This window comes from Bos taurus, chromosome 25, assembly GCF_002263795.3.
Source record: "Bos taurus isolate L1 Dominette 01449 registration number 42190680 breed Hereford chromosome 25, ARS-UCD2.0, whole genome shotgun sequence".
NCBI lineage: Eukaryota > Metazoa > Chordata > Mammalia > Artiodactyla > Bovidae > Bos > Bos taurus.
Window position 1 is genome coordinate 19,745,919 of NC_037352.1, and position 24,020 is coordinate 19,769,938.

Sequence of the window (24,020 nt, forward strand, 5' to 3'; positions counted from 1 at the left end):
CAGGTTTTGTTCAAATTTCACAGAATTTTACGCTCATGTCCATTATTTGTTTTCATACCGTATTTAAGACTCCATATTATATTTAATTGTGTTGAGCAGCTTCAGCTACATGCAGCAAATTCTGGTAAATTCTCTTCATTTTTATTCTTTTACAGATATTTTCTAATTTTCCTTATTATGACTTCTTAGATACACCCATTACTTAAATTGGATATTTAATTTCCAAATGCATGGGGTGGATATTGTTTAAATTATCTTTAATATTAATTTCTCATTTTGATAGTAATTTCTCATTTAAATGCTTTCTTCTCTGCAATTACCCTCTGTTTTTTTCAGTCTAACTTAAGGCTTTCAATAGCTAAGTCAAAGATCTCTCTTGGTAAATGTCACATTGACTTGAAAATATGTGGGTTATTTTCAAATATCTTTTGATACTGATTTCTAACATAATTCCACCATGATGAGAGAACTGACTCTGTATGATTTCAGTATCTTTCTCAGTTCAGTTCAGTTGCTCAGTCGTGTCCGACTCTTTGCGACCCCATGGACTGCAGCACACCAGGCTTTCCTGTCCATTACCAACTCCCAGAGCTTGTTCAAACTCATGTCCATTGAGTTGGTGATATCATCAGCCATCTTACCCTCTGTCATCCTCTTCTCCTGCCTTCGATCTTTCCCAGCATCAGAGTCTTTGCCAATGAGTCAGTTCTTCGCATCAGGTGGAACTGATTGGAGAACTCCAATACTTTGGAGCTTCAGCTCCAACATGAGTCTTTCCAATGAATATTCAGGACTGATTTCCTTTAGGATGGACTGGTTGGTTCTCCTTGCAGTCCAAGGGACTCTTAAGAGTCTTCTCCAACACCACAGTTCAAAAGCATCAATTCTTCAGCACTCAGCTTTCTTTATGGTCCAACTCTCACATCCATACCTGACCACTGGAAAAACCATAGCTTTGACTATACGGACCTTTGTCGGCCAAGTAGTGTGTCTGCTTTTTAATATGTTCTCTAGGTTTGTCATAGCTTTTCTTCCATGGAGCAAGCATCTTTTACTTTCATGGCTGCAGTCACCATCTGCTGTGATTTTGTGGGACCAGATGCCATGATCTTAGTTTTTTGAATGTTGAGTTTTAAGCCGACTTTTTCACTCTCCCTTTTCACCTTCATCAAGAGGCTCTTTAGTTCCTCTTTGCTTTCTGCCATAAGGGTGGTGTCATCTGCATATTTGAGGTTATTGATATTTCTTCCAGCAATCTTGATTCCAGCTTGTGCTTCATCCAGCATGGCATTTCACATGATGTACTCTTCATATAGGTTAAATCAGTAGGATGACAATATACAGCCTTGACATACTCCTTTCCCAGTCAGTACCTTTAGACCATGAAATTTTTGCACCTTGTTTTATGTCCCTGGATATGATCCAGTGTCTCCTAGTTTACAGTCTGTGGGTACTTGAGTAGAATGTGTATCCTGCTGTTGTGCAAAGATTGTATAAATGTTAATTATATTGAATTGGTTCACAGTGCTTTTCACATCAACTGTATCCTTCTACTTTTCTGTATATTGCTTCTATTAATTTTTGAGAGTTTGTTACTGAAATTCCAACTAAAAATCTTAATTTATCTACTTAAAAATAATTGTAATATGTAGTGGAACTATATGTAACCTTGTTCTGTATCTTCCAAGTCTCCTATAAATGTGTTATCATACTTTCATAATTTAAAAAGATTAAAATAAAACTAAGATCATGGCATCTGGTCCCATCATTTCATGGCAATTAGAAGGGGAAAAGGTGGAAACAGTGACAGATTTTCTTTTCTTGGGCTCCAAAATCACTGCAGACAGTGACTGCAGCCATGAAATTAAAAGATGCTTGCTCCTTGCAAGGAAAACTGTGACAAACCTAGATAGCATATTAAAAAGCAGAGACATCACTTTGCCGACAAAGGTCCATATGGTCAAAGCTATGATTTTTCCAGTAGTCATGTATGGTCGTGAGAGTTAGACCGTAAAGAAGGCTGAGTGCCAAAGAATTGATGTTTTGAACTGTGATGCTGGAGAAGACTCTTGGGACTCCTTTGGACAACAAGGAGATCCAACCAGTCCATCCTAAAGGAATTCAGTCCTTAATATTCATTGGAAGGACTGTTGTTGAAGCTGAAGCTCCAATACTTTGGCCACCTGATGCAACAAGCTGACTCACTGGAAAAGACTCTGATGCTGGGAAAGATTGAAGGCAAAAGGAAAAGGGGGCGGCAGATGGACATGAATTTGAGCAAACTCCAGAAGATAGTGAAGGACAGGGGCGTGGCATGCTATAGTCTACTGAGTTGCAAAGAGTCAGATGTGACTTAGTGACTGAACAACAACAAAAATGAATAGTTATTGGATCCTGAAAATAAAAATTTGTCTGCCCTCTGCATTTCTTAAATTTAAAAAGATTTTTGGTTAGTGTTTAAAAAATGTTATGATAGACGTATTTCAAGTTCTTAATAACCAAATATGTCTAGTGGCTAATATATTGGTTCAGGTTCAAGCTGACCAAGATGTCATTTTCAAAGTAAAATCTTCAGTCTTTTTGAAGGAACCTAGGTTGTCAGTAGTAATTTGTTCTGAGTTCTTTAATTCTTTTATTTGGGGCCTTGTGAAAAAAAACTTAAGTTTAGAAAAGTCCAGACAGCTCTGTTACCACCACGTGAAAAGTAGGAAGGTCAGGGATGTGGAATTTGAGTGCACAGGAGAACTAAAAGGACATGACCCCTGTTGAGGACTTTATTTCTCTATTTTTAATGGACTCTGGTTAACATAACTCCTGTGCCTTTTTTTTTTTTTTAACTTTGATTTGATTCTCGTTTGGTAGTTATGTTCTATAAAGTCACTGCAAACGCTGGATTAGTAAATAGTGGATTATTGTCCCTAAGGGTTAGGTTACTGTGAGCCTATGGTCACATTTCATCAACCTGTCAATTCATTACCTAGTTTCATGTTTCTGTTTAAAGACGCCTTGCTGCTGCTACTGCTGCTAAGTCACTTTAGTCATGTCCGTCTCTGTGCGACCCCATAGACGGCATCCCACCAGGCTCCCCCGTCCCTGGGATTCTCAAGACAAGAACACTGGAGTGGGTTGCCATTTCCTTCTCCAATGCATGAAAGTGAAAAGTGAAAGTGAAGTCCCTAAGTCGTGTCCAACTGTTCGAGACCCCATGGACTGCAGCCTACCTGACTCCTCCAGTCCATGGAATTTTCCAGGCAAGAGTAGTGGAGTGGGGTGCCATCGCCTTCTCCAAAGGACCCCTTAAGGATTCAATAAATCAATGATATATTAATATATAAATATTATACACTACTAATATATAATAATATAGTGCCAACTGCACTATAACTCGTGTCTGAACAGAGTGTATCTGACACATGTTTTTTCTCTGAAAGTCACACCACAGCCTCCCTGTGCTAGGAACACTAGGCAGCACTTGGGCATTATACTTGGGGGCCCTTTTAAACAGCCAGTTCCGGACTTCCCTGAGGGTCTAGTGGTTAGGACTGCAGTTCCAATGTAGGAGGCTCCAATTTGGTCCCTGGTCGAGGAACTGAGATCCTACCTACCCTGAAGCACAGCCAAAAAAATTAAAAATGAACAGTAAAGTCACCAGTAAAAACCTCACAAATGTAAAAGCATGGCATAAAGAGACCATGGAAAGGACACTTGCTTTCCATATGAGAGCTGAAGCAAGGCAGAGCATCACCTGGTTTGACTTCAACTGAAAATGTGTATGTCACGTGACTCAGCGTTTTGCCATCCTGCACACATGCTGTTGTCTTTGGATGCCCACTAAAGTGCCTCAATTGTTGATTTGAGGGTTACAAATAAATTTTAGTGGGTGAGCATATTTGCAAGTTGAAATCTGCAAATAATGAGGATCAACTGTATGTGAATGCATTTTAAATTTTAAAGTGAAACTGAGAGAATTCCCTGGCACTCCAATGGTTAGGACTCGGAACTTTCACTGCTGGGGCCCACGTTCAATCCCTGAGGGGGGCAGCTAAAATCCTGCAAACCATGCAGCATGGCCAAAAAAAAAAAGAAAATACAGGTTTTCTTGCTCATATCTAACTTTCCTACCCCGCCCCACTCCATCTTTCCTTTCCAGAAGAGTGGTTACTCAGTTTCCTATGCATCTACATATATGTGTCCTTACAGAAATATGCATTTTTAAATAAATGAATCTCATGATACGTATTGTTCTATGGTTTGCTTTTTTCTCATGATGTCTTAAGAAATCTTTCCACACTAGTATGCACAGAATTATCTCATTCTTTTCAGTATTCTATGGTGTGTGTACTGTAATTAATTTAACCATTCCTCTATCCATCGGTGTTTAGGTTTCTTTCACTATTATAAATAATAATGCAATGAACATCTGCACCTTTTTCTTTGTATATGCAGAATTTTCTCTGGATTACATATGTAAAAATGAAACTGCTGGGTAAAAGGCAGCTTTGCTTAAAATTTTGCCAGAAAGGCAGTTGTATCAGTTGGGTCCTCTGGGAAGCTGGCGACTGAGACGGAATTAGAACTGCAAATAGTATTTGAGAATTAGTGCTTGTGAAAAACAAGGAAACAGACACGAAAGGTGAGAGACAGTGGTCAGAGCATGATACAGATCTATCAGAGTCAGCCAACTCAGTGGACGCTCTGAAGTAAAGATTACCTTTTAGAGGAGTAGTGCTGTGTTGGGCAGAAATGGCTAGGCCCTCGAACTCCTTCATCCTGCGTTATTGACCAGAGGCTTCTTAGGAAAAAAAAAAACGGCTTGATCTTGAAAAATGAGGTGAATCTTAAAAAGTACTAACAGCTGTAGGCTAACTGCATTTGGGAGTTAAACTTCAAGGTGTTTTCAAGGGAAATCTAAGCAGTGTATTTCCAAGGCTGCTACTGCTGTATAATATAGCATTTTGTTGTTGTTGTTATTTATTCACTCAGTCGCGTCCAGCTGTTTTGTGACCCCATAGACTGTAGCCTGCCAGGCTCCTCTGTCCATGGGATTTCCCAGGCAAGAATAATAGAGTGGGTTGCCATTTCCTTCTCCAGGGGATCTTCTTGACCCAGGGATTGAACTCATATCTCCTGCATTGACAGGCGGATTCTTTACTGCTGAGCCACCCAGGAAGCCCTATAATATAGCATAATGGATAATAGTCTAGAGCCAAACTTCCTAGGTTCAGCATCTTTGTGTATGATTTTACACAACATCTCTGTGGCTCAATTTTTTCATCTATAAGCTAGAGAAATAATAGTACTTACCTCATAGTTTTACACGGACTCAGATCTGGTGGCTCAGATGGTAAAGTATCTGCCTGTAGTATGGGAGACCTGGATTCTATCCCTAGGTTAGGAAAATCCCCTGGAGAAGGGAATGGCTACTCACTCCAATATCCTTACCTGGAGAATTCCATGGACAGAGGTGACAGTCTACGGGGTTGCAAAGAGTCAGACACAACTGAGCAACTAACACACACATAGTATTATAAAGAGATGAAATGAGCTAGTTTATCTTAAGCATTTAGAATACTACCTGGGACATGTACTGCATAAGCATTAACTGATGTGGTTGCTGTTATTATTTCAAATTGGTCTCCCAAAAGACTGCACCACTTTTCTTCCCACCATCCCAACAGTGTGTAAATTAGTATTCACTTCCCCATACCTTTTCCAGTACTGGATAATACAAATTTTCTTAGTTTTTACCAATTTAATGGCCAACACATGGTATTTTATCTTAATTTGTGTTTGTTTTTTATGAAGTTGAGCTTTTTTTCTAGCCATCCCAAAGTCATGTGGGATCTTAGTTCCCTGACCAGGGACAAAACCTACGCCCTTGGCAGTGAAAACTTGGAGTCCCAACCAAAAGACGGCCAGGGAATTCCCTGAACATCTTTTCATCTTATTGGCCACTCTTCTGTTTGTATACTTGAAGTATTTAATTTTTCCTCTTTGATTTCTGGTACTTTTTCATATATTCCAAATATTAAACTGTCATATAGTTGAAAATATTTTCTCCCAGCCTCACTTTGTTTTTCAGATTTATTTTTCATTATTATTTATGGTTTCTTTTGTCATAAAGAAGTTTAAAGGTTTTTTGAAGTATTTATTTATTTATTTGGCTGTGTCAGGTCTTGGTTGTGCCACTTGGGATCTTTCATTGATGGTGAACAGACTCTCCAGTTGCAGTGCTCGGGCTCAGTAGTTGCCACACGCAGGCTTGTTTGCTCTGCAGCATGTGGAATCTTAGTTCCATGACTAGGGATCAAACCCAAGTCTTCTACGTTGCAAAGCAAATTCTTAACCACTGCACCACCGGTGGTGGTGGGAAGTCCCTAAAGTTTTATCTTTTTTCTTTATGAGCTGAGGGTTTTGTGTCTTTTTTTTTTTTTTTTTTTTAAGTCTTTTCAGGGTTATAGTTTTTGAGTTTTTTTTTTTTTTTTATATTTAGCTATATATAATATTTTGAATTTATTTTTACCCATAATTTTAAATATTAACTTTTATTTTTTCCCCCAATAATGGGCATTGCCCCAGCGCTATTCATTGACTGGCACGTTTTTTTCCCTGATATTTTGAAATGCCACCTTTACCGTATTCTAAATTCTTGTATGTATTAGATTGGAAGATAGGGATATATTTTTGAAGGTTTTAATGTGTGTTGCCAAATTGCCCTGAAGAATACATTTAGAAATTTATCTTATTGGAGAATATCTTACTTCACCTCCTCAACCTGGTGTTTGTGTTTTTGTTTTTGTTTTTGTTTTTTTTTTGCTGTAGCCAAAAAATAGAAATATTGTTTTGGTCTGCATTTCTTTGATTACTGGAAAGCATGAACTTTAAAGTATATGTACTTTAGATATCCTGTATGCCATCTTATATGAATTGCTTATTCATATCCTTTGTCCATTTTTCAATTTTGATGTTCAATTTCACATTGATTTGAAAGGACTCGCTATATATAAAGAATATTACCCCTTCATATGTATTGCACGTGGTTATTATTTACTTTTAAATTACAATCATGATCTTTTTCTTTATAGAATCTGACTTTGCATATATAGTTGAAGGGTCTTCCCCATTCCTAAGACCACACAGTCAACTTGAATATTTTCCTTTTTTAAAAAATAATTGTATTTATTTGTTTATTTTTGGTTGTGCTGGGTCTTTGCTGCTGCGTGGGCATTTCTCTAGTTGTGATGAGCAAGGACTATGGTTCGTTGTGGTTCCTTCTCATTGCTGTGGCTTTTCTTCTTGTTGAATGCAGATTCTAGGATACGTGGGCTTCAGTAGTTGTAGCATGTGGGCTCAGGAGTTGGGGCTCCTGGGCTCCAGAGTACAGGCTCAATAGTTGTGGCACACAGGCTTAGTTTCTCCGGGACACATGGGATCTTCCCGAACCAGGGACTGAATCATGTCTCTTACATTGGCAGGTGGATTCTTCACCACTGAGCCACCAGGGAAGCCCCATTTTCTTTTTTCTTTTTATTTTATGATTTTAGTTTTTATATTTCTGCTATCTTATTTTGATACAGGGTATTAATAGGAATCTATCTTAATTCTTTTCTAATTAGAAATTTATTTTTTTAACTTTCTAAAAAGTTCTTTTCTAATTCTTAATCCATTATTTCCATTGATTTCTAATGCCATCATATATATATTTGATCTGTTGAGGTTATTTGATTCTGTTTTATTGATTTATTGATTGAGGTTGTTTACATCTGTTTTGTGGCTGGAAAATGTACTTTGGAAAGAAAACACTCTGTGGAAGTATTTTCAAACACTTTAATTTTGGAAGTTAAAAGGAAATCCTCTCTTAAGCTAGAGTAAGTGAAGTGAAGTGACTTGGGTTCTGCTTGTGTTCCTTTATTCTGCCTTGTGGTCTTTAAATAGCACACTTCACTATATCTCTAGCACCAGAGGCTTTATGTGGTGATTTAAAATATTAAACTCCAAAAGAAAATAATTCCAGGATTTAAGAAACACTTCTTGCCAAGTGTAATTGAATGTTACTCTTTAGGTCTGATCATCTCTTTGACAAGAAGCAAGTTTGTTTTTTTTTTTTTTTTTTTTTTTTTCTAGCTTGCTTGCTTTCTTTTTTTTATTTTATTTTATTTTATTTAAAAAAAAAAAAAAAGAAGCAAGTTTTGAAGGTAAACCTATCTCTAGAAAAAAAGCAGGAGTTCTCAGGATATCTGGGATAAAATATCTGTAGCTCAAATCACAGATAAATAGCTGATTACTTTAATATTTAAAGAGCTCTTATACTTCAGTAAGGGAAATGCAGTAGTTCCTGCCTTATCTCCCCTACAAAGGGGTATGTTCCAAGACCCCCAGTGAATGCTGGAAACTGCAGATAGTACTCCACCCTCTATCCTATGTTTTTCCCTATACATAAACACCTGTGTGATAAAGTTTAATTTATAAATAAGGCAAAGTAAGAGCATAAAAACAAGAACTAAAAGAGAACAATTATAACAATATATTGAGTAAAAGTTATGTAAATGTTATCTCTGTCTTTAACTTCAACATTGCCAGAATTCTTCATTTGCAGATACAACTTCTTTAGTAGTTTTTATATTCTTCTGTCCAGACCTATTCCTGGAGCTATGTAATCATCCTTTACTGGCAGTAAATGGCTTGGTACCATTTGTTTTAGGGAATCCTTTGCTGATGTTTTCCTATAGACTCTGTGCTTTCTGATGTAACACATTGCCATCAATTGGCAAGTTTTCTACCTACAAGTTTAATGCCTTTTCCATCTTAGCTAAGTACTTAACACACTATGGCCATAACTTATGCAGTTTGAGGTACAACAGCAAAAAATAGCATGAATTTCTCTTCCATCTTCACAGTTCACAGATAGAAGATTCATTCATACTATGGATCTTAGCAATTTTGGCATACAATTTTTTTTCTTACTGAAAACTGTCACCTTTCATGTAAAAGAAGCTCTTTATGGTTTCACTTTGGCATAGCCTAATTGGCAGCATCACTAGTCTTGTACTTTGGGGCTATTATTAAGTAAAATAAGGGTACCTGAATAGAAGCACTGGGATACCTCGACAGTCTGTTGGATAACTTACATGACCAAAAATCCTAAAGGAAATCAACCCTGAATATTCATTGGAAGGACTGATGCTGATGCTTGAGGCTCCAGTACTTTGGCTACATGATACAAAGAGCCATCTCGTTGGAAAAGACCCTGATTCTGGCAAAGTAGGAAAAGGGGATAACAGAGGATGAGATGGTTGGATGGCATCGTTGACTTACTGGACGTGAGTTTGAGCAAGCTCTGGGAGATAGTGAAGGACAGGGAAGCCTAGCATGTTGCAGTCCATGGAGTCACAAAGAGTTAGACATGACAGTGACTGAACAACAAGTGACTAACAGGCGGTAGCCCATACAGCGTGCGCCCACTGGACAACGGGATGATTCATGTCCTAGGTGGGCCAGAGCACGTCCTATGAGATTTCATCATGCTACTCAAAACAGCTCACAATTTAAAACTAATTGTTTATTTCATTTTGTTTTTCAGTCACTCAGTCGTGTCTGACTCTTTGTGACCCCCAAAAATTTGAACAATTTTATTTAGTTTAGAATTGTTTACTTCTAGAATTTTCCGTTTAATATTTTTTGACTGCGGTCAACTGCAGGTAACAAACTGGAAAGCAAAACTGTGGTTAAGGGGGGAATACTGTATTCTAGCACACACATGACAGGTCTCAGAAGGGGAACAGAGAAGGGGCTTAAAGAATATTTGAAGAAATAATGACCAAAGTCTCTCCAGGTTTAATGAAAAACTTTAATCTCCACATTGAAGAACCTCAACAAATTCCAAGCAGGATAGACTCAAAGTAATTCACACCTAGCTACATCATAGTCATACAGTCCAAAGACATGAAGAGCATCTTGAAAACAGCAGGGGAAAAGTGAATCCTCATGTTCAAGGGATCCTCAAAACCATTAGCAACTGACTTCTCATCAGAAACCATGAGGCCAGAGACCAGTGGGATGACACATTCAAAATGCTGCAAGAAACAGACTGTCAACTAAAAATTCTGCAAAACTATCCTTCAGAAACAAAAGAGAAATCAAGGTATTCTAAAAAAACAAAAACTGAGAAAATTCATCATAGACAGACTTGTCCTGTAAGAAATACTGAGGGGAGTTTTCTTCAAATTGAAATAAAAGGGCATGAGGCACTGTTTTGGATCCACTTGAAGAAATCCACCAGTAAAAGTAACTACAGAGGTGAATATAAAAGTCAGTATAAATGTCTTTTTGTGAGTAATCCTTTCCTCTTTAAAAGGTTCATTTATTTGTTTAGGCTGTGCTGGGTCTTCACTGCTTTGTGTGGGCCTTCTTCAGTTGCAGCACGCGGGGGACTGTTCCCCAGGCGCAGTGCGCAGGCTTTGCGTTGCAGCTGCTTCTCTTGTGTAGCACAGGCTCTAGGCGCTTGGGCTTCAGTAGTTGTGGTGCACAAGCGAGGTTGCTCTGCAGCATGTGGGATCTTCCTGGACCAGGGATTAAACCCGTGTCCCCTGCATTGGCAGGCAGATTCTTTTACCACTGAGCTACCAGGGAAGTCCTCTTTTTCTCTTTAAAATAGGGTAATAATTATAAAACTGTGTTGATGGGCTTACAGTATATAAAGATGTAATTTACATGGTAATAAGTACAAAAGAAAGGGAGATAATAGAGGGATATTGGGGCAAAAATTTTGGTATACTATTGAAATTAAGTTGGTAAATCTAATCTGTTGGGTTTTGTCTGAGATAAAATCCATCATTTTTAAGTGTACAATTCAGTGATTTTTAGTATATCCATAATGCTGTGCAATCATTGCCAATATCTAGTTCCAGAGTATTTGCATCAGCCCAGGAAAAAGAAACCCCGAACTTCCCAATTCCTCCTCCCTTAGCCCCTGGCAGCAACTAATCTCTGTCTCTGTGGATTTACCTATTTGTTATATTTCATATACATGAAATAATACGCCATATAGCCTTTTGTGTCTGGCTTTTTTGTAAACTTAACATAGGGTTTATACATGTAGCTTGTGTTAGTACTTTTTAAAAATTTTTTTGAATAATATTCTATGGATTTTGTTTATCATTTGATGGACATTTGGGTTGTTTCCACTTTCCTTGTTATTCTGAATAATGCTTTGGACATTCATATACAAGTTTTTGTGTAAATGTATGTATTCTAACTCCTGGGTACACTAATACACTTCAATTCTGACAGTAGCCACCTAGAGTTAGCACAGATCCCACAGATTAAGGGCTCTGTCTTCCACAAGATTGCCTCTAGTTCAGACACTGCCACAAGTTTGGGGTGAGGGGGCATTTCTCACCTCCTGGCTATAAATTTAGGATTTCCCTCAAGTTCAATAAAGAGACAGTTATAATGCTATGATTGGGGGCATGGAAGCATAGAGGAGCGATCCGCCCAGAATGGGAGTGTAAGAGCTTGTCGAGGAAGACTTGCCAGAGGTGACTTTTAAACTGTGACTGGGATTTGGAATTGTAGGTACTAACCGTTTGAAAGAGTAGTTTAAGCAGAGGGAACGCATATATGAAAGCCTGGTGTGCTCATGCTTGTTAGAGATGATTTAAGAATTAACTTAAGAACTTGAGCACCAAATATGAAAAAATGGGAAAAAAGAAGCAATATCATCCAGACTTTTGTAAGCCACTTGGACTTAATCGAAGAAACCGTGTATAGAAGACAAGTCCAACAAAGATCCCTAAGAAACACCGTGGCCGAGAACAAAGTGCCTGTGGAAAAAAAGAAAGACAAACCAGAGAGGCCAGAGGAAAATAAATAGAATACGGAGTCACTAAAACCAGAGGAAATGAAGTTATATCAGATGCTGCTAAAATATTGAGAAAAGACTTAGAAATATCCATCAAAGTCAGCAGAGTGGAATGAATGATGAACCTGGCAAGAGCTGTGCCAGGGGGTGGTTGGGGTAAAAGCCAAGCTACAGTAGATTAAAGGGTGAATAAGACTCAGGGAAGTGGAGATAGGAACTCTTGACCAGGCTCGGGGACAGAGGATGCTAGGCAGAGCAGACAGAAACACAGGCATGTTGAGACCAGAGGATGACTTGACATGATGGGGTGTTCTTGTTTTATAATAGGGGAGACTTGGGGGGCTTTCCTGGCTTTCCAGTAATTAATACTCTCCATGTCTAATTCAAGGGGCATGGGTTTCATCCCTGGTCAGGGAATTAGGATCCCACACACCAGGTGGTGCAGCCAAAAAGTAAGAAGTAAACAGGTCTTAAAAAAAAAATAGGGGAGACTTTTGCAGTCCAGAAAAGAAAGAAAATAATGTTAGGCAAGCTCCCAGAGAAAGTAAGAGGGAATAGGATCCAAAACAAAGGTAGAAAGATGAATAAGATGAAAGAACAAGTATACACAGATAAATTCGTAAGTTCTCATGGTGAACAGTTAAGGAGTTGCTGTATGACGGCCCCTATCTTTTCTGAAAAGTAACAGACCAAGGCATCTACTGAAGTAATGGGGGGGGGGGGTGTGGATCGTTCTCATATAGTGTGCAGTGGACTTGAAATGGGCACAGGAGAGAATGGGGAAGTGGTGAGTTAGGGACATCTAATTTGTTTCTGGATAATAATGGCCCTGAGATAGTGATGGTTTCTCAATAGGAACTTAGTGTCACCCCTCTGCTCTGAGCATCAGCATCCTGGAGGTAAGTGCAAGGGCAAAACTTAGATTGAATCAGGGTTATGGTTTTTGCCAGGTGGGTACAGTGAAAGGATAGAAAGGTGGTAATATGATGGATCAAGGACTCTAGGCTGGATAAGGGAAGAAGTGAAGATGGTAGGAGAGTGATGGATGCCAAGAAAATAGCAGAAAGTGCCAGGGAGATATAAGAACAGGTGGAAGTAACAGGAAGGGACACTGTTACTAAAGCAGACACTGGTGACTGGCCTAATAAACCTAAGTGTTATGTCACTAGGGTTTTCAGACACTGCCATTGTATGGTTCATTAGATTCCTCGTTTTACCTGTTCACCCTTTTTGGCCAGTTCACTATTTATAAGTACCCACCTCTAAAAGTGGGCTTCCCAGGTGGCTCAAATGGTAAAGAACTGGCCTACCAATGCAGGAGATGCAGGTTCAATCCCTGGGTTGGGAAGAACCCCTAGAGAAGGGAATGGCAACCCTCTCCAGTATTCTTGCCTGGCAGGCTACAGTCCATGGGGCCGCAAAGAGTCAGACCCAACTTTGCAAGTAAACAACTTCTTAAGGTAGAACCCAGAAATCACAGCTAATAAAAAAATAATCATCACTAGCAGTGCTTCTGGAGGAAAAAATTAAATATGTGAAGTTTTTAAGTTACCTGTGGACTATCATTTTCTGTGTTTGTGTCCCTACTCATTTAAAGTATGAGCTGCCAGGGTATGACTTACACAAGAAGGTGTATATCACTGCCCACATCGGGCTGCCAGGCTTCTTCTCACCTGCCTCCAGATTCTCCTAAATTTCCTCAACCAACCTGTCACTAAAACATAAAACTAAGTTTCAGTTTGGTTGGAATATTGTCCCTTACTTAAACAGATGCTCTTGAAAAGGGCAATATATTAAACCTTTATCAATCATTAAGACCATTACGTTACTAGTAGGCTAGCTTGCCAAGATCAGATGTTTATATCCCCAGAGAGAAAGTAGAGTAAGAGATCCACATCAGTGGTAGCGATTGGGTGGGCCAGTTCCTTTCACTAACAAAGAGAGCCCCATGAGATGAAGAGAACACTTGTAGAAAGAAAATTCAAGGGGAAGATGGAAGAGGACAATGGTGCTGCTGCTGCTTGCTAAGTCGCTTCAGTCGTGTCTCTGTGCGACCCTATAGACAGCAGCCCACCAGGCTCCGCCGTCCCTGGGATTCTCCAGGCAAGAACACTGGAGTGGGTGAAGAGGGCAATAGCAAACGTTAAATAACTTCACCGTTTTGTTCAAATTCAAACCTATATTGGAAAACCCAATCTGTGGCCAGTTTATTGAACGGTTACTGTACCCGATTTGCTCTGACGGATTGGTGGGTATGTGTGCCTTAGTGCTTTACAACTCCTGTGTTTCAGATTTTCTGTAACACAGCTTTTACACGTGGTGATGACGTGCCTTGTAATCATCCTCGTTGTAGCAACAGACGTGCTCAAACTGGCTGTGTTAAATCATTTCAGTAGTGTTTGGATCCATAGATGATGGGTGTCAAAAGCCTCCTCAGTTAAGATTCCCCACTTAACAGGAAATTATGACTTCTTTTTCTGTGTTTTGATACACCAGTGAGATACTAAGAGGCATATGGCATGCTATAGTTCCTGGTTGATTTCCTTTTTCCTGTTGTGTGCAAGTCTTTTATTTGGCTAGACTGGTTACCTAGGAAACAGCTGCAGAGTAAAGATGGATTGGCTGTTTGGGAAATGGAATTACAGACCCCTTCAAGAAACAGAAGACCTGTTGGATAAAGCAAAAAATTAGTGAATGGCTAAGTGTATGCTTAATTTAGTGTGCTTCAAGAAATCACACTGAGTTCTATAGAAAATTTAATTAATGCAATATGATTTTTAAATTTATTTTTTAATTTCACCAAATGTTTGTTAATTCCTGCTTTGTGCCCACTGCCGCAGGCCATTCTGAGGGCTTTCAGTGAAGTAAAACGTTCAGTTCCCTCATTTTCTGTTTGGGTCTAAAAGAAGCTACCTTAAAATCAAGTGCATGGGGCTTCCCTGGTGGCTCACTGATAAAGAATCCTGCTAATGCAGGAGACACAGGTTCGATCCCTGATCTGGGAATATTCACATGCCACGGAGCAACTAAGCCCATGCACCATAACTATTGCGCCTGTGCTCTAGAGCCCAGGAGCCACAACTGCTGAAGCCTGCGTGCCCGCAGCTACTGAAGCCAACTGCTGAAGCCTGTGTGCCCACAACTACTGAAGCCTTCGTGCCCACAACTACTGAAGCCTGCGTGCCCTGAAGCCACCACAATGATGAGCCTACACACCGCATCTAGAGAAAGGCCCACACAGGAATGAAGACCCAGCAAAGCCAAAAATAATAGATAAATAAAAGTTATTTTTAAAAAATCAAGTGCACAATTATGTGATATAGTCTATAAGTGTGTTCAGAGAGTTTGGAGGATGTAAAGGATCTTGGCTAGTCAGTGTGAGTGGTGGATTTGAATCTGCAGGTAGGAGATAATACTTTGAGGTAAAAGATGAAATTTAAAGACCTGGTGAAAGTTCGGGTATTCAGAGTACCTGAATTTACAACATTCAACAATAGCAGCACAATTACCCTTGCAGTTCCCTACATCCAGACAGCTTATGGAAAATATGTAACTCTGATATAAATTATATTGCCCTAGAGTCTTAGGAAAATGAATATTAGCAACAATGTTGACCCACCACTGTTTGCACTAACGCTTGCATAATTTAAGAAAAAATCTATTTTAACTGAAAGTGTGGCAGAGTATTAGTTTTATAATCTCAAACCACTACAGAAATGTGGGCATGTAAAAGACATTCAATAAAATATTTGTGAGTTGATTTTCTTATATACAGTATACCTTCCTGTTAGTATTAGCTTTCTTTTCTTTCAGAATGTAGCTGTTGAATATTAGGTCTTGATTTGTAGTGATAAGGCCTTTTGTAAATATAGGAGCATAACTCCTCTTTCAAAGCTGAACATCTGTCAGGTTATCTCCATTTGATTTCTAGGAAGTATAGCTATCTCAATGGACTCGATGGTCATGAGTTTGAGCAAGCTCTGGGAGTTGGTGATGGACAGGGAAGCCTAGCATGCTGCAGTCCATGGAGTCGCAAAGAGTCGCACACGACTGAGCAACTGAACTAAACTGATAGCTATAATTTTCATTTTCTTACTTATTATCTTTGTATTCATTTGGTGTGGTGTGCCTCTCAGGAGAGGAGGAAAAAGCAGTCCTACTCAGAAAGCGTAACAATCTACAGGCACAGAAAATTAAATTTGAGTCCTCTTTGCCATGCCCATAAATGGAAAGTAAGAGGGGCAATAAAAGGATACTCTGAAATATTTTGAAGGAGAGATGTATTGAACCTACAGCCTCAAATATTTACCAGCAAAGAATAATTCTCAAATTTAAATTTCACTGTGCTGGCTGTTTAGAGTTACTGATGAAAGTGTCTTTGTACTGATATTTAAGTCGTGAAGAAAGTTGTTACTGTAATCAGAATCCATAATATTGAATTTTTCCAGAGGGTCTTTTATTGCCTGTTGTCTATTCTCACAGTAATTAGAGCTTTTATAAATGAAATAGTGACTACAGAGGGTAATTTGTTAGAAGTTTTTTGCTGAGTGATCAGGAATGGTTTCCTGATAGAAGTGCTTGAGCACTGCTGTGAATGCTTTATTTCCCAAATTACTATAAAATGGCTTGTCATAATAAGACACACTCTCTCCCCCAAGTTTCCTTTTCAAGAAAACTTTATAGTGTTTCATTTTAAGAACAATTACACAACTCTCTGCTACCTCCTCACCCCTGTTGTCGCACCTTTTCTGGTCTCAAGCAATTACCAGATACTAAAAAGGTTGGGCTTCCCCTGGTGGCTCAGTGGTAAAGAATCCGTCTGCCTGCCAGAGCAGGAGACACAGGTTCAATCCGTGATCTGGGGGGTTAGTGATTGTCGGAAACTTTGAACTGAGCCTATGAACTCACTCCACTCCAAACAGCGGCTATAGAAGGCGGATAACGTGGCATTACTGTGAAGGCTTGCTCAACTTTCTGCCCCTCTCCCCCCTCACCTCCTCCACCTTGCTGGAGATGATCCCATAATTATAACTCTTTTTGCACCTCTTCGGAGATCACAAGAAGCACCTAATTACCAGATGATTTGAGAGAAAAAGTCCAGCTTATTTGAGTTATTGTCTTCCACTCTTGAAAAGTTACAAAGTTAGCCTTAGAGGAAAAAAAAGACCCCAACTCAATTTTGAGAGCAGAGCTGTTTTTTTTCTTTGTTTTCTTTGAACGCATTGATTATTTCTAAAAATGTACTAATGGCAAAGGCAGCTTGCAGGAAAGCAGCACCCGACCAACAGCCCCACATATGCACGTATATATACAGCTCCAGCCCTGGTCTGTCTGCTCCCACTAAGGGCAGCTCCCCAAAATGCCTCACAAAGGAACTTGTTCATGGCACATGCTGTGATTTTGAGGTTACTGTCTTTTTGTTGTAGCTCTTGTTCATAGTGAGAAAATAAGACCAACAAAAGATGCAGAAATCTATTATGTTTTCAGTGGCTCCAGAAATTTCTTGTATTTTTGGCAGCTGTTTTCCCATTTGCAGTTGCTCTTAAAAGGGAGAAGCAAGCAAGTTTTACTCAGAAGTAACATTTTAATTGTTCTTCTTAGTGGAGAAAAGGATAAAATAGTTACTTTTTCATCTTCCTTGTCTAGATTTCTATAAATTAATTTACCCCAAATTTGATAGAGGGGTTCCTTGGGTTTGACATGAAAACATGTTTGTTTAAAAATAGCACTTAATGTTATACAAAAAACGCTTTCATTTATTTAAATGAGAGAGAGGTGCTTTAAAAGTTAGCACTGATGCCTCTATGCTTTTTTGCTGAAGCATGCTAGTAATGATTTAGCAATGTGAGCACTTTCACATTGTACAAAAATTGTTGAACTTACCAAACAGGGTGAACTTACTAGTTTTTCTAGCATTTTCTTGAATTTCATGGAAAAATGCTTATATTGTAATATTCTTAGACCTTTTACATTTAATAAAATAATATTGGTTCTAGCATTTTATCCATTATTTAATTTTATCTACATATTACACTTAGAAATACTTCAAGTTTGCCTTTAATTTTTTTAAAAGTGTGTTTCTTCTCAGCCAGAACAATATACGGTGAGACTTAGATCTGGGAATAGAAAAGTTTCAATTCCTTCTGTTAGAATGATAAGCCCAGCGAGAGCAGGAACCTCATCTCTCTTGTTCACTTATTTCCCTGGAGCCTAGAACAGTGCTTGACTCAAGCACCCAGAAAAGTAAAAAATGACTGAATGATTGCCTTCTATGACTTGTGGGGTTTGTTTAAGTTTACTTTGCATGTTAAACGAAATATTTCTACGTAGCAGACTACAGCATAATGCTGCAGAGTAGGACCCAATGGAATTAAGTGCTGGGATGACCCACTCAGAGAGAAATAAGATTTAAGGGGTGTTGGTAGGGACTGTTCCCTGGGTGTGCCAAACCCACTGACATATTCCTATGTTTTGCCTCTCCCCAGGAGCACTCACTGTGGGCCTTGTGCGACAGTGTCAAACAATCCATGGACGAGACCGGACATGCATCCCACCTCGGCTTCCCCCAGAGTGGGTCACCACACTGTTTTTTATCATCATGGGAATCATTTCATTGACTGTCACTTGTGGTTTGTTGGTGGCTTCCCACTGGCGAAGAGAAGCCACAAAATATGCTCGATGGATAGCATTCACTGGAAGTAAGTAACCTGTGCTAAGTAAATTTGTCTAGAAGGCACTCACACTGGTATTTTTATGAAGATATTCAAGTCTCAGTAATAAGGACTCTCTAATCATCAAAGAGCACCATTTGTGTACGGCCATCAGATAGACTCCACGCAGTCCCATCAGCTCTTCAGAATTCTCACCACAAGACCAGGACATCCAGACCTTAATTGCTTTGAATAAAGTGCTATTTTAATGAATTTTATTTTTGCTCACACTGTGACATAAGTTTTCCAGGCCTGTGACTCAGAGCTACCACTAACCTGAGTCTTTTCCTCTTCTTAAAGGTATTGGAATCTTCTGTCAAATAAAGATAAATCTAGAAAAATATATACAGAAATATAAATTAGTTTAAGGTGGTGATTTGCTTTTTAATATCATTGATTTGAGTTTCTACTGTAAGTTGTTGCGTGATCATTGAAAAATCAACACATTTAGCTATCTAACAATTGTTTCTCAACATTTCTTACGCCATTAAGCTATGCCCAAGGGTATGATACATATATTACACATTCTCTTGTACTTTGCAAAATTGGTTTAATTTCAAAACACAACACAGGCTTTTCCCAAGCTAAAAGCAACAAAAATGCACAAAGGAAAGATTCCTGTAATTTTGCTTTCTTCTTTCTAAAGCAGTTTTATCCCCCAGGGGACATTTGTCAAAGTCTGTAAACATTTTAGATTGTCCCAACTAAGGGGATGCTACTGGCGCGTAGTGAGCAGAGTCCAAGGATGCTGCTAAGAAGGGTACAGATGCACAGAATAGCCCCACAACAAAGACTTATCTGGCCCCGGATGCCAATAGGGCCTGTTAAGAAACTCTGCATTAAAGAACAACATAACTATACCTATGCCAAATAATACAGGATTTAGTTTCTAATTCAATATCTTATAATCATCTCAGGTTTTCTTAAGATTTTTTAAAAAATAAATATTATAGTACAGCTTACTTTGCCTTGATATTGTCATGTAGAATTTATAGGGGCAGGCATAATCCCATATATTCCTATTAATGTTACAACTCAATTTATTCTTAAAGATCATAGGATAGGGATATTCGTTCATGAGTCTTTTTTTCTCCCTATCTCTCTATGAAGCTCTTTCTCTTTAGAGAATGTATACATTTCCAGATCTATTGTTTTATTTTCATCTCTATTTCTCCCTTAATTTTAAAATCTAGATCAAGTTGCAGTTGACATAAAAATGCTTCTTCAACCTTGTTAAGAAATGTAAAACAAGTTGATGATCTTGTTTGAGGTCAGACCGCCTGAGACAGTTTTCTAAATAGTAGGGTCTAGAGGCAGTTACAAAGATGGGGCTACTAAATTAAAGGGTACTGATGAGGAATTTAAAGAGAATCTTTACTTACAGATATAGTTACTTATCCAGATAGAATTCACTCTTTAGGAGTTAAATAACATCCAGAAGGATTTAGTTAAAATTTGGGAGTGCATATTCCTTGATGGCTCAGACAGTAAAGAATCTGCCTGTAATGCAGGAGACTTGGGGTCAGTCCCTGGATTGGGAAGATCCCCTGGGGAAGGAAATGGCGACCCACTCCAGTATTCTTGCCTGGAAAATTCCATGGACAGAGGCTACAGTCCTTGGGGTCACAGAGAGTCAGACACGGCTGAGTGACTAACAGTTTCACTTTCCATGCTCTGAATATCAAAAATCTAAAATGTAAGTTAGCAATGTAGTATGAGTCAAAGAAAAGCACCAAGTTACTCACATGAGCCATTGATTCTGTGACTCAATAAAAGCAAAGAACTTTGATTATCTTGTTTTCCATTCCTCTTCAAGAGAGAATATTTACATATGTATTTAAATGTACTACCTTGAAATATAGGATTTTTTCCTTTATTTTTCAGGTTAAATAATTTAACTTCTTAAAATATGTGTATGATATATAATTCAGAGCCTGTGAAAGGGTGACCAAGTGAAAAGTAAATCTCATTTATGGCCTGTTGCCCAGTTATCCACGACTCCCTTCCTGGAAGCAACCATTCTCACCAGTTCCTGGGGTTTCCTACCAGAGGTGTTCTATGTGTAGAAACATATATGTATATGTGTGAGTGTTCTATAAATACATATTTATTCTATTTATACTATTCTGTGTCTTGGTTTTTTGGTTCAACAGTGTATCTTAGGGTTGATGTCATCTAAGGAAGCATAGAGCCTTTCTCTTCCTTAAATGCATTGTTTTTTTACCCCAGCTAGTCTGCTGGGGTGGCAGTCAGAAGAGGGGGTTGGACTCCCCCTAGTGTTGCCATTCAGCCTTTGAAAATGTACTTCTCGGTAGTTTTGTTAAGAATATAAACTAACTTAATTTTCTAATGGGTTTACACAGAGGAAGTGCTCAAAGGAGAGCCGCACATGAGGGACTCACCTGTGGCAGCAAGAGTGACAAAAAGACGTGTCTTTTTCTTCAAGTCTGACTCTTGTCCTTGCTTTCGCCACCTTACTTTACTTGTCTGCCAGTACACCTGATATCTGGCTCTCACCACCAAGAAATCGATGCCATACAGGATATGAAGTTACGTCTTTACAGACTTTTTTTTAGGACCCAGAACTTAATTGTCAAAAGTTGATAGATATTTTCAGCATTAACAGTACTTAAGATCTGAAGTAACTTCTCAGATCTCAAGAGCTTAAAAGAATCTTATCCACCAGCATTAAAAACTCCTCAGGAAGTATAGATAACTTGATTCCTTGGATTCGAAATCACTGTTGGATACCATCAGGGGTTCATTGCTTCCTAGAAATTTGATTAAGCTGTTCCTAACCAATTTGGAAAATATTTAACACTTGTAAAATATTAAACCCTGCTTTAAATATAGTCATTAAGTGGTAAATGATTACTATAAAAGATAGATTTTTATTTTACAGTAGAAAATAGTAAAGGATAGGAATTAAGTTGGCACATCAGTTAACAGAATGAACAAGAGTAACATCTGCATATGTCTGAAGCACTTATAAATTATTTTAGTGTTTCCTGAGGTTAGATTAATCTATATTAAAGAACAAATTGTTTTTAAGACAATAATGTCTTCCCATTGCTTTTATTAGATTGTCTATAGCTATTTAGATTGTGGTTTCATTTTACTTATCAAACCATATTAAAAAGTGAAGTCGCTCAGTCGTGTCCAACTCCCAACGACCCCATGGACTGCAGCCTACCAGGCTCCTCCGTCCATGGGATTTTCCAGGCAAGAGTACTGGAGTGGGGTGCCATTGCCTTCTCCGATATTAAGATACAAGAACCATTAAAGGTTGGTGACAAATAACACTGATGAGGGGACATTGGCAGCGCTAATAAAGTTGTGTATTGCTAACTATACAACAGAAAGGCCAAAAAATCTAGTACTTAATACCTGAATTTTTCATTCGTTTTGTAGTAGGTATCTAAAAGAAACTAAATATGCTTATGTAACATTATTTGGTGTGGTCATATGCCCAAAATGAAAATAAACTCTGTGTTGATTTAATATAAAATAGTCACGTAAATGGTGCAAAGCAAACAAGCGTGCTGGTGTGTTTCTTAAGTTAGTGTATTACCTAAGAAAATGTTGCCTTTTACTACATTTCTGGAGCTATTCCTTCCAGGATATATTTATAATTGGCCTTTTCAGAACTCTCCTATTAAATTTTGTTGGTTGAGTAACACAAACAATTTAGGACAAGTGTCAACTGGTATATTTATCCAGGATTTTGTCATTATTGCTGGGAATGGGTTTAACACGAAGTTTTCTCATTCAGTTAGTAATGGGGATTCTACAGTAATCTGCCTTCACAATATACTGAGGAAATATTTCTGCCTTCACAATATGCTGAGGAAATATTTCTGCCTTCAGAGAAAGTTGAAAGACTATGAATATGCTTTAAAAAGCACAAAATATTTTCTTGGAAGAGCCAGCCTATCTATAGGTAATTTGTGTTTCTTAAGAAGAGATTTTCTTTGGTAGCACAGGGGAGCACGCTGTTTCTAAAACAACCAACTGTGGAATAACTTCTGCCCAAACACTGGGTAAGATAAATAATATCTATATTTGTATGTACCTTTTCTCAATTCCTTATAACTAATATCAACTGAGAAGAGCATAGAATTGGGAAAATAATACTAGGATGATAATAATCAACATTTATTCAGCACTTAATATCAACCTGGCACTGTGCAAAGGACTTAAAATTGTTTTGTTTATTCTTCTACAACTTAGCCATTTTCAGAATTTCAGAAGACTAAGATTACACTAGTAGAGCCAGAACTTAAACCCTGTCTGACTGAGCCCTTTGCCACTACTTTAAATCGTCAAGAATTGTATATACAATTACTTAGTAGGTTTGGTGGCCTTTCTTAATGCTTGTATTCAAAACTGTATGTAAAAGGCTAAACCAGCTTTTGTTGTATTTAATTGTTAAGCTTGGAGGATCTGTAGTATATGCAAACCTTTTTATAAGTGGTCCATGTTGCAACAGATTTGACCATGTTGTCATCAATCCACAACCCTGCTTATAAACTTCCTTTGTGCCAAATTTTCATTGTTTTCTTAATCACCAAACCATGTTACTAATGTTATGTTTTGGTTTGTTTTACAGTGATCCTTTTCTGTATGGCTGCCCTAATATTTCCAATAGGATTTTACATCAATGAAGTCGGAGGTCAACCTTATAAATTACCCAACAACACAGTAGTTGGGTCATCATATGTACTTTTTGTCTTATCAATTTTCTTTACAATAGTAGGACTTCTATTTGCCGGCAAAGTTTGTTTACCAGGCTGATGAATGTCTAAATCGCTTGACTCTTTTATTATTTTTAATTTTATTTTATTTTTTTATTTTTGGAGGGTGGGGAGGACAGAGGCAAGGCATCTGAGTAGTCCTCACGTAGGAAGATGCTTAGATGAAACTGATGCTGAAAAGAAAAAAACAGATGCTTTGATTTGTTCTCACTATGCACTTTGGATTTAAAAACAAAAAATGAGGAGAGCCTTTTCCATAACCAAATACAGACAATATTGACTAAATCTCCTGAGCATATTCAGGCAGTCAGGTCTGCACTGTGATAGCAACCTAGTGAAGGAGAATGCTTTATACTGAAAAGCATGTGGCCCTTTGTACTCTGTTGTTCCATTTTTAACGTCTAATGATTCATTTGAGGGAGGAAAAGAAAAAAGTCTAAGTATTTATGAATCATGGCGGACCAGAGGGATGCAAAAGATGTTCATGTGGGGCTGGCCTCACCTCCTAAGAAATTAGTGTTCACAGCTTCCTTGTAATGGTATGAGTCTTTGGCACCAGAATGGATTGCCATTGCATCACTACACCAAGAAGCCAATAGATCAAAACTTGTTTGCTAAAATGTATGTAAAAATTCTGAAATTCCCTATTCTCTGTGTACAAAAAAAAAAAATTTAAACACTAAGAAACATGTCGGG

At 38.3% G+C, this 24,020-nt stretch overlaps 1 protein-coding gene across 2 annotated transcripts in view; it reads left to right on the forward strand.

Annotated features, from left to right (window-relative positions):
- Positions 1-24,020, forward strand: part of MOSMO (modulator of smoothened) — a 75,978-nt gene extending 51,958 nt beyond the window's left edge. Inside the window, exons 2-3 of one of the 2 annotated variants that reach the window (XM_002697989.7) lie at positions 18,346-18,558; positions 23,180-24,020. In XM_002697989.7, coding sequence (XP_002698035.1) covers positions 18,346-18,558; positions 23,180-23,364 — 398 coding nt within the window. In that variant the 3' untranslated portion in view covers positions 23,365-24,020. Of the gene's footprint in view, positions 1-18,345; positions 18,934-23,179 lie in introns of those variants that run through there. The other variant, XM_015460345.3, reaches the window with a different exon arrangement.